The sequence below is a fragment of the Giraffa tippelskirchi genome, chromosome 14, assembly GCF_054371585.1.
Source record: "Giraffa tippelskirchi isolate mGirTip1 chromosome 14, T2T-mGirTip1v1.2.pri, whole genome shotgun sequence".
NCBI classification, from domain to species: domain Eukaryota; kingdom Metazoa; phylum Chordata; class Mammalia; order Artiodactyla; family Giraffidae; genus Giraffa; species Giraffa tippelskirchi.
Genome location: NC_137288.1, coordinates 17,439,932 through 17,455,389, shown reverse-complemented (window position 1 = coordinate 17,455,389; position 15,458 = coordinate 17,439,932). Strand labels below are relative to the sequence as shown.

At 50.7% G+C, this 15,458-nt stretch overlaps 1 protein-coding gene across 4 annotated transcripts in view; it reads right to left on the bottom strand.

The window, feature by feature from the left end:
* The window catches only part of MBP (myelin basic protein), a 101,279-nt gene that overhangs the window by 70,618 nt on the left and 15,203 nt on the right, over nt 1–15,458 (bottom strand). For 3 of the 4 annotated variants that reach the window (XM_081563319.1, XM_081563320.1, XM_081563322.1), the window contains exon 2: nt 9,145–9,219. In XM_081563319.1, coding sequence (XP_081419445.1) covers nt 9,145–9,195 — 51 coding nt within the window. In that variant the 5' untranslated portion in view covers nt 9,196–9,219. Of the gene's footprint in view, nt 1–9,144; nt 9,220–9,418; nt 9,633–15,458 lie in introns of those variants that run through there. The other variant, XM_081563318.1, reaches the window with a different exon arrangement.

Here is a 15,458-nt window from a genome sequence, read left to right as displayed (position 1 = left end):
CTGAGCCTGAGAAGATGTCCACGCAGCTGCTGATGGGCATTTTGCAGTTTGGAGGCTGGTGGACGAGAAAAATATCCCCCACCCTCAAACACACACACACACATACACAGAGAGAAAGATAAATTTTCATTAATGTATTCCAGTCTCTGAAATCTCTCAAATTTAAACTTTTAAAGCCACATTGCCAAAATTGTAAAATAAAAAAATAGATAAAAAAAATAAAGCCACATTGCCTTAGTCATGAGTGAAAAGGACAGGAAGCATCATTTTGAAATCTGGATTTTTAGGTTTTGTTTCATTTAAAACATTGTAAGAGTGTTTGAGTAAATATTTTTTAAAAACCTCTTCCTTAATAACAAAGCAACTGCAGAGTTTTCACACGAAAGGACACACTTTTCACTGTCAGAGTTGGAAATAAACTTGTCCACAAAGATAAAATAACACGGTGGCCTTTCTGAAATTACCTGGCAGAGTGTCAGAAACAGCAGCTCAGGAGCTGCCCGTGGGCACCCCAAGCGGCGAGCCTGAAAGAGACTGGAGATTAAAACCATCTACCACCCACGCCCTCTCCCCAGCCGATCCACCTGGACCCCCTAAAGGAGCGTGCTCAGTATACTCTCTGTTCCTGGGAAATCTAACTCTTCCACCCTCTTCATGCTTGAATTCAAGTCACTAGCAATTCATGAAATCTTATCTGCAGTGCCATGCTTGCAACCATGTTCTCAATCCAGTGCAAACCCCAAACTGAGCCTGAATGGTATTTCATGTCAAGTGGATCCATCTTGAGCTCAAATACTTTCCCAACTTAAAAGAAAACAAACTATTCACTGAAGTCAGCATTGCCTCAGCTTGTTCTGCGCTGCGTGTCTGATGACGGGCCAATGTCTCTGGCCTCCTTGCCCTATCCCATCAGCTCTCAGAAATGATTTAGCATCACAGATGCAGGAACAGTGGAGTCAGGGGCTGGGACGGGGAGGGAAGGAATGCGGAAGGAACGCCTGTGAGACCAGCTGAAAACAAGACGATGAACAGGTGCGTCCTAGGTCACCGGGCTCCCGCCCCCGTGTGATCAGCTGCTGGGGGCCCAAGAACATGACTGTGAGGAGAGAAGGCTCGTGGCGGGGTGGGGGGGCGGGGGGTGAACATCCGAGAGCCGTCCATTTGGGGGTGGGCTGCTCTGCTGTAGTTTCACCCACAAAGAAAGTGAAAGTGAAGTTGCTCAGTCGTGTCCAACTCTTTGTGACCCCATGGACTGTAGCCTCCCCCGCTCCTCCATCCATGGGATTTTCCAGGCAAGAATACTGGAGTAGGTTTCCATTTCCTTCTCCAGGAGATCCTCGCAACCCAGGGATTGAACCCGGGTCTCCAGCATTGTAGGCAGACGCTTTACCATCTGAGCCACCAGGGAAGTCTCTAAGACCTGAATCAAATCCCTAGTTTCACCCAGAGGACAAGTTTATTGTCACGTTGTTTATAGTTAACAACCAGTGTTCAATGTGTCACTTTTTTAAAAGTAGTTTCCCAGTTTCTTTATTTCCATTTAGGAGTGTGTGTGTGTATGTGTGTGTGTGTGTGTGTGTGTGTGTTGAGGGCAGCGCAAGTTGGAGGAGGTGCAATACAGAATCTGTGATCCATCTCAGAAACGTCTGACAATGTGTCACTCCTACTGAACGACTCTTGAGGCCCAAAGTCAGCTCTTTGCTAATTCGCTAGCAGTTTCTGATAAAAACTAAGTTTGCTCACCCTTAATAAGCCCTATGGTAGGTGACAGGACGCAAAAGACGTGCGCTGCAGGGGGCTCCACACCCCTGGGGTTTCAAGCCCTAAACCCTAAGCTTAGCAGGTGAGCAGGGACATTACCCACAAAGGTCCGTCTAGTCAAGGCTATGGTTTTTCCAGTGGTCATGTATGGATGTGAGAGTTGGACCATAAAGAAAGCTGAGCACCGAAGAATTGATGCTTTTGAACTGTGGTGTTGGAGAAGACTCTTGAGAGTCCCTTGGACTGCAAGGAGATCCAACCAGTCCATCCTAAAGGAGATCGGTCCTGGGTGTTCATTGGAAGGACTGACGTTGAAGCTGAAACTCCAATACTTTGGCCACCTGATGCGAAGAGCTGACTCATTGGAAAAGACCCTGATGCTGGGAAGGATTGAGGGCAGGAGGAGAAGGGGACAACAGAGGATGAGATGGTGGGATGGCATCACTGACTCGATGGACATGGGTTTGGGTAAACTCCGGGAGTTGGTGATGGACAGGGAGGCCTGGCGTGCTGCGATTCATGGGGTCGCAAAGAGTCAGACACGACTGAGTGACTGAAATGAACTGAACGCAATGGAAGGGAGGGCCCCCAGGCAGGGGTCCACGAGGCCATCGCTAGGAGGGGCGAGGCTGGCCTGGGGCCCAAGGCGGGTAGAGCGCAGCCAGAGGAGGTCATGAATCAGGGCTGCTGAGCTGCCTCCTGCTGATTTACGCTCCCCGGGGCACCAACTCATCACTGCCTCACTATTTTTATTGAGGCTGTTGAGGGGGCGGTTTGCTCGCTAATGACACCCATGTCTTACTCCTCACTCAGGTCTGTTTGTGAGGCCCGTGGCCGCCCGACTGACAAAGGTGTGCGTGTTCTGAGTTTTTCAGAGGAAACAAAATGCCCTCTCACTGGCCTTACGAATCAGAATCAATTGTAGGGTGGTGCTCTGCACCCAAGACTGTGATGACAGACTGTCTTCAGTCCCCTCGGAGCGCAGGTGGGTGCTGACGCCGCACGTCCGGGACCTGGTTGTGAAGTGAGAGCCCAGTAGGACCCGGTAAGGCTGCGCTCTTCTGCTGCTGAGAAGGGCTGCCTCTCAAACTTGACATTTGTCACCATTCCCGAGGACACCGCCGTCCCTCGGGGCCCCAATGATGGCTGGGAGCCTGCACCCCCTTCAGAGGCGGCCCTGGGTCCTGCAGCGCAGATTGCACAGGCTCAGCCTGGACGAGTCATTTTATTCGCCTGTGGTTTCTCTCAGGTCAGACACAGGTCCCGTGCCGATTTCTCCACGACTGTAATCAGAGACTATTGATCCGTCACACATTTTGGAAGGCCTCCTTGAAAAGGCGCGTTTTCTACATGATTTTATTTCTCTTTTCAAGCACTCACTGAAGTTCTAGCACTAAGCAAGTCAGGCGGGCAGGCTTCCACAGGAAGAGCAGGGAACTCAGAAGCAGTTGAACGTGTGGATGCTGTTTGCTATGAGCGTCTCCCAGTCGTGTAGCAGGCGGCCCCCTTGGGCGGGAATGGGGGACCCTCCCAGCCGAGGTCCGTGGCTGGAGCTCACGGCGCTGACCTCTGCAGCCGCTGGTACTTATGAGGGTGTTTTCAGAGGACTTTACCTTCTGAACTCCATATTCACTGCTGTACGAAATCGTCTGACTTTGAGAAAGGCCCCGGTGTTTGTCATTGACAAGAAGGAGCTGATGCAAGTCTGACAGGTTCTGGGGACGCTGGAACTAAGGGTAGGCGCGTCAAGCACAGTGGGACCACCCTGCCCCTTGAGACACGTGGATCTTAAAATCTAAGTCCTTTTAAAATCAGTGACATTTGGTTCTTGAGTTGTACCGAGCGTATTCCACGTGTGTCATGTGACTGCCCGCTGGGGTGGCTGGGGCGCAGGGCAGCAGCTCCTGCTGGTCGACACAGTGAGGGGCCGACGCGTGGCAGCTACTGGACCGCACCATCTGCCCACCGGGAGGGGGTTTGTGAAGTGAAGTGTTGGTCGCTCAGTCGTGTCTGACTCTCTGCAGCCCCATGGACTGTAGCCCGCCAGGCTCCTCTGTCCATGGGATTCTCCAGGCAGGAATACTACAGTGGGTAGCCATTCCCTTCTCCAGGGGATCTTCCAACCCAGAGATCGAACCTGGGTCTCCCGCATTGCAGGCAGATTCTTTACCATGTGAGCCACCAGGAAAGCCCAGAAGGTGGTCTAATGCTCCACCGTTGAGGTGAAGGGGGATTCTTGACAGGTGTTATGTGTGTGTGTGTGTGACACAGATGGACATACCAACACAGATGAGGGAGACAGACAGACAGACAAAGGACTCTGGGACTGTTGAAGATGGATCTGTGTACAACTGCCCGCATCTCGCAATCTAAGGCTTTACTAGACGTTGACTAGGTGTTTCCACGTATCTGAGTATCAGACTAGATTGGTAAGTGTCTGCAGGGAAATACTTTCTATTTTTCTGCCCTCTAAACTTTAAAACGTCTCTTATTTAGTTTAGTAACTCCCTGAGTTTTCCAAAAATAATTATTCAATTCTCACCTAAGACAATGGAACTACCCGAATATGGGTCCGACAGTTGCCCACACAGCGCAGTGATTCCCTGCTCAAAGGCACGGCAGCCCTGTCATGTGGATCTGGGCGACCCGACCAGATGGAAGTGAGTCTCTTAGCAAACCTGCTTCCTGTGCTGTTCGGTAGTCATGGCGACAGTGGTCGGTTCAGGAGGAACCGCAGGAGGAAGCCTGACATGGGAAGAAAACACCCTGGCTTTGGGGGTTTAAAGGCCCCACTTGAGCTGTCCTCAGGGCAGGCGGCGGGGATGATATCCTAGCCCGGGGCTGGGGCCCTCAGGTGAACAATGCCGGCCTGGAGCCGGCTGTGTGGGCGGGGGGCGCACTGGAGCCCCCCAAGAGCAGCACCGGGAGGGGCAAGGCCGCACACATCGGCGAGCGGAGCCTCAGGGCTCTCAGTTTCCGTGTGGGTGGAGAAAGGATGGCGGGGACCCGGCAGCCAGTGACAGCTTCAAGCAGAAAGCTTCCTCCTCTGGAGGCTGCAGTGGCAAGTACGGGGCCTCCTGCATCAGAAAGACCACTGACAGCATCCACACGTGGGGCAAGATGATGCTGGATCACGGTTCTGTAAGGAATACGCTGAGGCACGCACCCCTGGGGGGAGAAAGCCCGTCCCACAGCGGGGATGTCGGCCGGTTTGTAGGAAAGGTATTTTCCTAGCAAATCTACGTTTTCATCTCCACACTGGTGGGGAGGGCTGAGCTGCTTGGTGCTTCTGTATGTATTTGCAAACTCCACCTCTCACTTCTTAGAGTTTTGCTGGCACAGCATCCCAGGGGCTCATCAGACAGTGGGGTTTGATGATTAAATACCGAACCCAGGGCTATGATTATCCCTGGAGGGGAGGCCAGCACCACTGGCCTTTGAGGAACAGCTCAAAGAGCTAATCAGTTTAATTGGAAACACAAAACAGACTAACCAGTTACTCCCTGCTGTAAAAGTCAGACAGGCATCTGCATTCTGCAATTGCTCTTGACCCTGTTTCTCAGCATGGTATCTTTTATCTTAAGTTGATTAAATGGAAAAATCCAGAAACTTGGCCGGGCACCTTTGGGGAACTTTTGTGGGCCAGATACCACTGCCAGGAATAGTAAGGAGGAACCTCAGGTGAAGAGCAGGCTTTCAAAATTATTATTGTTAGACTTTCCAGAGTTGGAATGGATCATCATTTGATTTCATCATTTTGGAAAATGTGTGGGAATGCCAAGATAAAGTGCTCTTTATTTCTCACGTTTCCTGGTTATAATGCTTCTAACTGGGCCTCCCTGGTGCCTCAGGGGGAAAGAATCCACCTGCCAATTCAGGAGACTCAGGTTTGATCCCTGGGTCAGGAAGATCCCTTGGAGGAGGAAACGGCAACCCACTCCAGCATTGTTGCCCGGAGAAACCCACGGACAGAGGAGCCTGGCGGGCTGCACTCCAAGGGGCCACAAGAGTTGGACACGACTTAGCAACTAAAGAATAACAACAATGCTTGTAACTAGCGAACAGCCTCGCTAGTTTCATATGAGAAAAAGACATAATGAGATTTTAGAGCTCCTTTGTTCAAGTTGATCCCCACATGGACTGGGGTTAATGTTCAAAAAAGAAAGTTAAATAAAGTTTAAGACCCACAGGGGAGAGGCTGCCCGCGGTCAGAGCGACACTGGACGTGACGTCAGGGCAGCCTCAGTGACCGGCCTGAGCACTGGTGGGCTCTGCTGAGGGCCAAGTGACCTGGCTCTGATCACGCCCATCCCGCAGGACCCAGAGGTGTCCGGAGTCTCGTCCACCTGCGCACGGGCCCCTGGGCCGCCAGGCACAGCCTTCCCAAGGAGGTTGGCTGTGCTATTTTTAGCTTGTGGAACCAGTTTTTCCTCCTGGAGTCTCTGTGGGCAGGGCCGCTGAGAACTGTGTGTCCCCGGGGATAGGTCACCCAGGCCGAGTGCTTCCCCAGTTCTGCCAAAGGACCTTGTACATACGCTCCACCCGAGAAAGAGCTGGTGAGTTAGCGAGGGGGGCTTTCTGGAAACCAAATCCACCAGGACACGCAGGAAAACAAGGACCCGAAGGCGAGCAGGGCGGCCTTCCTGGCTGAAGGCCTCTGGTCCCCCTGGTGGATGGGTCTCCCTCCACCAGCCTCACTCTGCTCCTAAGGGGCCAGGAGGGCGCTCACAGCCGCCTCGCTGCCCGGAGGGAACCCTGTCACACGCGGACACGCGAGGCTGGAACAGGGACCAAAAGGCCGGAGCGCCCCTTCCCTCACGTGCTCCTCCCTGCATCCTGGCGCAGCTTCATCAGGAGAGAGAAGCCAGTGAGCCAAGAGTGGGGTGTCACGGGGAGGAGCCTGGGGGCAGAGGCCGTGTGTTCCTGGCAGGGAGCCCCCGTGGGTGGTGGTGGGTGCCCAGCAAGGCAGGAGGTCATCACACAGAACTGCTGCCTCCTGCGCTCAGCACAGGCCTGTGGGTCCAGGAAGGCAGCCTGTGAGGGGCCTGAGGACATGAGGCGACGCCGGCGGGGAGAGGGGGCAGCAAAGAAGCCAGAGCAGGGGGGATGCATGGGGTGACTCTCCCTGCAGCCCCCTCCCTGTTAATAGGTCAACAACCCGCTCCCAGGACAAGCTCCCCTCCGTCCACTGTCTCGTAAGTGCAAAGAAAGTCTCCCAGGATGACTACAGAAACAAGCAGGATGGTAAACAGCAGGGTATGAGTGCATGTGATCCTTTCTGTTCTAAGCTGAAACGCCAAGTAACACCACAGACCACTCCCCCTAAAAGGCCTCAGACATTTTCTATCAAGTTACAAAAAATTAAAAGAAGAGTCATGTACAGATGTGAGAGCTGGACCATAAAGAAAGCTGAGCACCAAAGAACTGATGCTTTTGAACTGTGGTGTTGGAGAAGACTCTTGAGAGTCCCTTGGACTGCAAGGAGATCCAACTGGTCCATCCTAAAGGAGATCAGTCCTGGGTGTTCATTGGAAGGACTGATGTTGAAGCTGAAACTCCAATACTTTGGCCACCTCAGGCGAAGTGTTGACTCATTGGAAAAGACCCTGATGCTGGGAAGGATTGGGGGCAGGAGGAGAAGGGGATGACAGAGGATGAGATGGATGGATGGCATCACCGACTCGATGGACATGAGTTTGAGCAAGCTCTGGGAGTTGGTGAAGGACAGGGAGGCCTGGTGTGCTGCAGTCCAGGGGCTCGCAAAGAGTCGGACACAACTGAGCGACTGAACAACAGCAGCAAAGAGGGCTGTTACATGTAACAACTTCCCACAGAAGCCGCTGGTCTCAAACGACCAATTAAAAAAAAAATCATCAGAATGTAAAAATTCAGCTTTCAGATAACAAAATCATAAGTATGGGCTCTCCTGTTGCTCAGCAATCTGACTTTGGTAAAAATTAAACCAATGAGAAGGATGTTTTGGTGTTTTACAATGTCCAACAACAGGAAAGAAACTGCAAGCCACAGTGAGGTTTTTAGAAGCAGACTTGCAAATCAGTCGTTCTGAGCCTTAAAATACCAGGTGTTAACAGGATGGGGCTCTCTGAGAAGAGCTGTTTTCCACTTTCACTCTAGGCGGGGCCTCTGTGCTCCGGGAAGATACCGCCCAGACCCGAGTCTTCACAGTAACTGAACATTCAGAGTCACCGCTATCTTCACAGGAGAGCATCAGTCAGACAGTTCCCGCGTGAGTTACAGGGAATACACGGAGTCCCCGGTCGGCATCCACTCGGGCCATTTACCCTGAGAACACGGGTCCCCTTCTCAACAGGGAGGGGAGAACTCCAAACCAACAACATCGTAGAAACCTAAACCCCTTCTAGTTGCCTTGGGCCTGAAATCATTAGGAAAGAAACGCCATGACATTGTTTGAGATAAAACAATGTTTCTCTTGTGTTTGAAACACTTTATAAAATATGAACAAAAACAGTTATGTAATTACGTATTTACATGAATGGCATGGAAGCAAACTGTGGAAAATTACCCACTTGGCTGATACAGAAATGTTTGAGTCCGAATATAGATCAGAGAAGCACCTATGGTAGAAAGATCATTATTCGTAAATGAAGCCTGACTACAGATCCTCGGCAAAGAGGTCTGGGGGTTGCAGCATGACGTAATTCAATCCAGTGGACGTTTATGAGACGCTTCTGCGCGCATGGGGGTCCATCCTCAGCATCATGACATTCTGTGAATTGTCACTTGTCTTGAGTTAAAGGACCAAAGACATGGGAGAATCAACCTTCCCCTCCTACAAAGGAGGGGAAACACACACATCAGGCCTATTTCCTCACAATCTGAAATGACTCCTCACTGGATGGATAGTGAGACCAGCAGGTGCCCTGGTGATGGGTCATCGGTTTGAGGGGCTCGGTCACTCTGGGGACCCAGAGGTCATCCCTAGAGGCTCTTCACCACACGGGGAAGCCAATGCCTGTGGAATGAGGTGGAGAACGGGAAATCCGAGCCTAAAAGTGCACAGAGGATTCATTCTGAGTCGCTGGAGGGATTCTGATGGTTTTTACCTGCATTTTTTCCCGTTTGTTCTCCTGCATCTTCCGAACACCCTAAACAACAGCGCGGAAAGGGACGTGGGGGCAGGTGCCACTGGACGGACCAGCCACAGTGAGACCGCAGTGGGCCTGGCGTCTTGGCCGAGGAATTCGGGTCTCGGTCTGTGTGCTGAGGACTATCATTCTCAGCCCTAGAAGTTTCTAGGGAAGGAGGGTAACAAGCCAGTGGCTTTAAGGGAAAACCCTGGCGGCCACAGGACGTGTGAGGACAGTTCGTGCCTGAAGGATTTGGGGTCGGCTCGCTTCTTACCTTATTGCCCTTCTCGGCAGCTAAGTCCCGCTTCCCTGCGTGGTTCCCCATCCTGACCCCCGAGGTCTTCAGATGCTGAAAGAAAAGAGAGGCTGTTAGCCTTGAAACTGGTACTTTCAGAGTTTCCAACATGGCTTTTCAATCAGAACAACAATCCTCTTCTGAATGCGACATCTATTTCTGAAGAAAGAAAACCAAAGCCCCCAAACTCAAGGGGCATGTGAAGTCTCAGAGGGAGCGTCGCTGTCCTCTAATCCCTGGCAAAAACCCAGACCTGGATTCTGTCCAGGGACAAGCACGGTTCGGCGAGTCTCCTCGTCCTCGAACAGCAGCCCATCTCTAGCGCTCTCACAGACTGTGCTCAAGTCCCGACCCACAGACGGAGTCACACTTCACGCCCGGTGACATAAGGACACAGACAGAGATGTGGAAAAGCAGCAGACGCTCGACAGACACACACAGGACGCTCGCTGCCTTGAGAATCCTGCGAGCCCAGAAACAGCAGACCCGACCAACGGCTGCTTATCAGACAAGCATCCCAAGAATTTGCAGAATTTGTAGGAAGATAAAGTTGTATTAAAAAAAAAAAGCACATGTGCCTTATTTGTATTTTCTAGGCCAAACTTTTGCAGCAAATGTACTGTTTTTCTCCCCCAGAAAGGCACACAACTGAAGAATTCAGCCAAGCTCGTTCCACACAGATCCCTCATCCTGCTTGCATCCCTGGACCTGCAGGAACCACGAGGACCAGTTCACCATCACCTTAGACCTGTCACCTGGCTCAGGGGACCAGTCTTGAAGGACCATTGCAAAATTCAGTCATCAAGTTGCTTTGTTCGGTAGCTAAGCTGTGTCTGACTCTTTGTGACTCCATGGACTGCAGCCCACTAGGCTTCCCTGTCCTTCACCATCTCCTGGAGCTTGCTCAAACTCATGTCCATTGTATCAGTGATGCCATCCAGCCACCTCATCCTCTGTCACCCTCATCGTGTGATGATTCAAAGAACATGTGAGGACCAGCTCCCAGCTGAACAAGGAACAGCTCTCCTTGAAAGGCAACAAAATGAATTGTCCTCTAAACATGGGCAGTGTTTCTAGAATATTTCATACACCCAATGAAAGGCAAGTTTCATTCCTGCAAAGACACTCTTTAGAGAAGTGTGTCAGTATCAGTATCTGAACTTCCCCAAAGCCTCCCATATGACTGGGTGTCTCCTCGGTGACTGTGAAGGACGTTGGATGCTCTTCCCCAGGTCAACTGGAGAGAAAGGGGGCAACAGCATCTGACAGCGTCACCTCCTGTGTGTGGGGAGCAGTGGGGAGACCACAGACAGCCAAGCCCCTGCGGAGTGGAAACCCTTCCTGCCTTCATATTTTCTAAGTGGAACCCGGGGCAGATCTTTCAAGATCTGAATTTCAGATTAAGTGCTGAACTTCAAATGATGTAGATCTAAGTGGAGACAGCATGCTCGGGTAAATCAAAGCCGGGGCTCTAGTGGCAATAAAAACACTGCTGACTTAGAGGAACCACACGAATGCGTCATGTATGAAGACATACGTGTGGAAAAACCTGTACTTTACATGTATGTGTTTACGTGGTGGCTATGGTTAAGAGCACTGTAATGTAGGCAGGCAGACCTCATTTCACTGTGCTTTGCTTTAATGCCCTTTGTGCTGCTGCATTTTTTATAAATTGAAGGTTTGTGGAAACTACATTGTCAGATGATGGCATTTTTTAGCAATGAAGTATTTTTAAATTTAAAAAATGATGCCTTTAAAAAAATAAACAAAATGGATGCTTTTAAAAATGCAAGTTGACCTTTGCAGATAATTTCAGTATTCTATCATCCACCTTCCCAATTTACTTACACGGATCACCCCCCAAAAAGCCTCTGTGGCGGTCGTCTCACTGGGGAGATGGAGGTCTGAGGCACACATGGTAGTTTGCTTGATAAGACGGGCACAGACAGGGAGGAGGGGACTCGCCTTTGTCCCGTTGGGGCCTGAGCTGCAGTCGGAGCACAGGACTGGGTGTTCTCCGTGCAGGGTGACGGTCTGAACCCCAGGAGCAGAGCGGGGCTCATTCTGAACTTCCAGCTCTCTGCTCCCATGCTGGGTCGTGAGTATTGATAATGGGCACAGCGTATATAATACACAGAATACAACGCATCAAACATCTGCCCATCCATTTCTCTGTTTAACAAATAACAACCGGTGTATTTGCTGGGAGACCGATAAATTCGGAGGCTGGCATTAACAGATACTCACTGCTACATACAAAATAGAGAGAGGGCAAGGACCTACTGTATAGCATGGATAACTTTATTCAATATATATTTTTTTGCCATATCATGCAGCTTGTGGGATCTTCATTCCCTGACCAGGTGTGGCGCCTGGGCCCTCAACAGTGAAAGTGTAGAGGCTGCCAGGGAGTGCCCTCAAAATTCTGTAATAACCTACAAGGAAAAAGAATCTGAAAAGGAGTATATCTATATCTATTTATCTGAATCATTGTGCTATATACCTGAAACTAAAACAACACTGTAAACAAGTATACTTCAATTATATATAATTATATATAAATAGTTCTATATTTATAAGGCAATGGCACCCCACTCCAGTACTCTTGCCTGGAAAATCCCATGGATGGAGGAGCCTGGTAGGCTGCAGTCCATGGGGTCGCGAAGAGTTGGACACGACTGAACGACTTCACTTTCACTTTTCACTTTCGTGCATTGGAAAAGGAAATGGCAACCCACTCCAGTGTTCTTGCCTGGAGAATCCCAGGGACAGGGGAGCCTGGTGGACTGCCGTCTATGGGGTCGCACAGAGTCGGACACGACTGAAGCGACTTAGCAGCAGCAGCAGTTCTATATTTGCAACTATTCAATTTATACAAATATAAAAGTGGTAAAATATAAATATAAAACCTTTTTCAATTATATATAAATAGTTATTTCCAAAATCAATAAAGAACAGAGTTGTCGTATTTGAAACTAATCACAGGCAAAAGTAGTTAACATCTTCTCAAGATGACAGCTTGGGCTTTGGGGTTTCCAGCCCTGGCGTAGAGAACTGCCCGCTGCCATCCACGTTCTCACCTGGGCAGCACCTCCTCCGGCCTCCGCCTTTCCCTCACCTCCTCAGTCACCTCCCCTGCAGGTATTAGGCAAATCCTGACACCCCATCCCCTCCTCCCAGAACACAAACCTCAGGATTTAACCCAACAGGATACTACTGTGCGACATGTCAGTATCGGGGGGCAGCAGGGAGGAGCTTTGCTTGTGGACACAGAGGAGCTGTTTTTGGACCAGACGCTCTGAAGCACGGCTGATCCAAGCACGAGACGCCCGCACTGCCCCTTGCAGATGGGAGGCTCCCTCCAGGCCCACGTGTTCTGACCCAAGCTTCCTCACCCCTCGGAGCATAACGTTAGGTTATCCCTGGGAGGACTGCCTGCGAAATATATTAATCAGGACTTTTAAAACTCAAGACTACTGGGCACAGAATAGATAGAAACAAAAATTCCAGGTCAGACTTCTGAGTGTGTACAAACTCTTCCCTCGGTCTCAGATTAACAGAAAGAGCATTTATGTGTCTTTTCGAGTAGGCAGATTCTAGCCTTAAATGCACAATTCGCACTGGCAGGAAAAGAAAGACAGGAAAAGCCATGTGACTGTTCTCAGCTCAGGGTCCGTCATCAGCGGGGCCATTGGGACGTGAGGCGTGTGGTGCAGCCACGAGGACAGGTCATGGACCTGTCTCCGGGTGACCGGGCCCCACTCTGCCGGGGACAGAGGGAGGCGGGGTTACGGAGGCGCCCCGCAGCTGGTCTCCGTAACACGCTGAAAAGAGCCATCTGCAGATGGGAGAGCTGGACGTTTGGAGGTCACCTCTATTCCATTCCATTTTTGCAATTAATCAAACAGAGAGAAACAGGAAAATTCATGTGGAATGCGCTTGGAACTCAGGCCGACTCAGAAATGTCACTGGGTTATTAGGCAGCTTTTTGTGAAATAACACCAAAGGAACACGGTGAGCGGGGAAGAGGAGGGTCAGTGCTGGGAGCAGGGCGGAATCCAGGTCACAGTGGCTGCCCGTACTCCTTAGGTGGAGATTCAGGCCCACGTGAGATTTCTAGACAGCTACTGGGATGACTGAGAATTTCCATAATGTTTTCATGACCGTCCACGCTTTGTATCGTTGTGGTGGGGGGTAGTATGACTCCCCAGGGTGGGTGGTGACCGGTTGAGAAAATATCTTCCAGCTGTCTAGCTGTCTACGATTGCACACCTTCCGCAGAGCCCTTGATGTGGGCTCCCGCATGTGTGGACATCCACGCTGAAACTCCGAGGTCATGGGAGGAGCAAGGGGTGAGAACACCAGGGCCAGAGAAGCTCAGGACCCAGAAGCGACGCTCCTGCTCGGTCCTAACCCTGACCCTTCTCCATCACAGATGGCCCTGCACAGGACACGGCGCGACGATGGGGGGCAGCAAGAAGAGAGAAGCAGGGGAGACTGAGACCCAGGGGAGGCTGCGGACACCAAAAGGCTGAGCTGGTTGTTTCTGAAGTAACTTTGAGTGCATTTTCACAGGCAATGGGATTGTCATGAAATCATCGTCTCCATGGATTCACTGCAGGAGAGACAAGGCCTCAATCCAAAGTGTTCTGGATGGTCTACGATATCATCCATTTCTAGATTGTTCATCAACATGACAAAGAGAAGACTTTGCTCTAACAAGTCACCTTGAGAAAACGGCTGAATTACACAACACCTGTTCGCGGTCCTCATGAACACCTGTACGTGGATCCTCAAGCTTAATGAGGAAAACGACAGCGCCTTTCTTAATTTCCTGTCTAATATCTTATAACAACAGCTGGTGAAAAGTATGTGCAAGGAATTATTTGGGTTTTAATTCCACGTTCGCCAATTACTATTCACTGCAGAGCTTAGAAATTTGGTTCTCCGAGCTCACGTTTCTCAACTGTCAAATCAGATCATAATACCTGCAGTGCGTCTTGCAGAGGATTCAATAAGGTAACAGACTTGAATTCTCTGGGCCCCTGACAATCCATCGACAACATAACCACCTCTCTTCCCTCCCTTAGAGAATGGCTTGCATGTTACATAAGACGCCGATGGCAGAATGAGGCAAATAAGGAGTTAATTACGACCCCGAAGGGCCAATCATCCGCAGATATCTTAACTGTCAAAGTTCAACTTCATTGTAATAAAGATGTTCAGTGAATACACTGCCTCATAATCAGGAGAGAGCCAAAGGTCATTTGTCTTTCTCAGCTGACTTGGGTGCAATTTTTCACGTACAGTAGCTCAGAGGATTCATAGCTTTTCTCTGTCCTGTTTGCACTTGCCTATGTGTGAATACTGACAGTACGAGCAACAGCAGGATGTCGTCTGCAGGAGGGGCTATGAAGGACCCAGCGGCTGAGGTCGCCTGGGATCACAGACGTGGGTCAGGTGTGGAACCGCGGAAGCACTGAATCCACAGTCAATGCTTTCACATCTACCCACTGGAATCCGTCCCAGCCGGAGAGGATTAACATGGGCTTTTGGCAGCAGGATTAAAACCCCACCAGGGGGCTAACTTCTGCTCTCTCTGCTTTTCAACATCACTAAAGCAACGTTTTCAAAATCCCATGTACTTTGCTATTAACCCTTATGGAGTCCTAGCATTTTTGTTGTTGCTGTTCAGTTGCTCAGTCGTGTCTGACCCTTTGTGACCCTGGGGACTGCAGCACGCCAGGCTTCTCTGTCCCCCACTGTCTCCCGGAGTTTGCTCAAATTCATGTCCACTGAGTCAGTGATGCCATCCAACCATCTCATCCTCTGTCACCCCCTTCTCTTTGCTTTCAGTCTTTCCCAACATCAGGGTCTTTTCGAGTAAGTCAGCTCTTTGCATCAGGAGGCCAAAGTCTCGGAGCCTCAGCTTTTTATTAGGCTTTAAAGTTTACTGTAAAGTGATAACTTCACTGCTATCACTACTGTCACATTGTGGGCCTAACCTCTGAGCTGATCCAGATGACTCTCAGCCCCGAGTTCCTGTGAACTACTCGCCGAAGGGGCTTTGAGGTGCCCAAGGGGCACCGCGTTTCCTTTCTGGGAGCCGCGAACGCGAGGCAGCGTGAACCGCTGCAGAGCTGAAGGCGGGCCCTCCGCCTCCCCCAACCCCCGCACCCGCCTGGGACCCCACACCCGGCAGCTGCTGGCTTGCTCTGAGCCACCCTTCTGTGCCGGGCACAGCCTCTCTTGGGGTGTGGACCCTGACAGACCACACAGATCCCAGCCCCCTA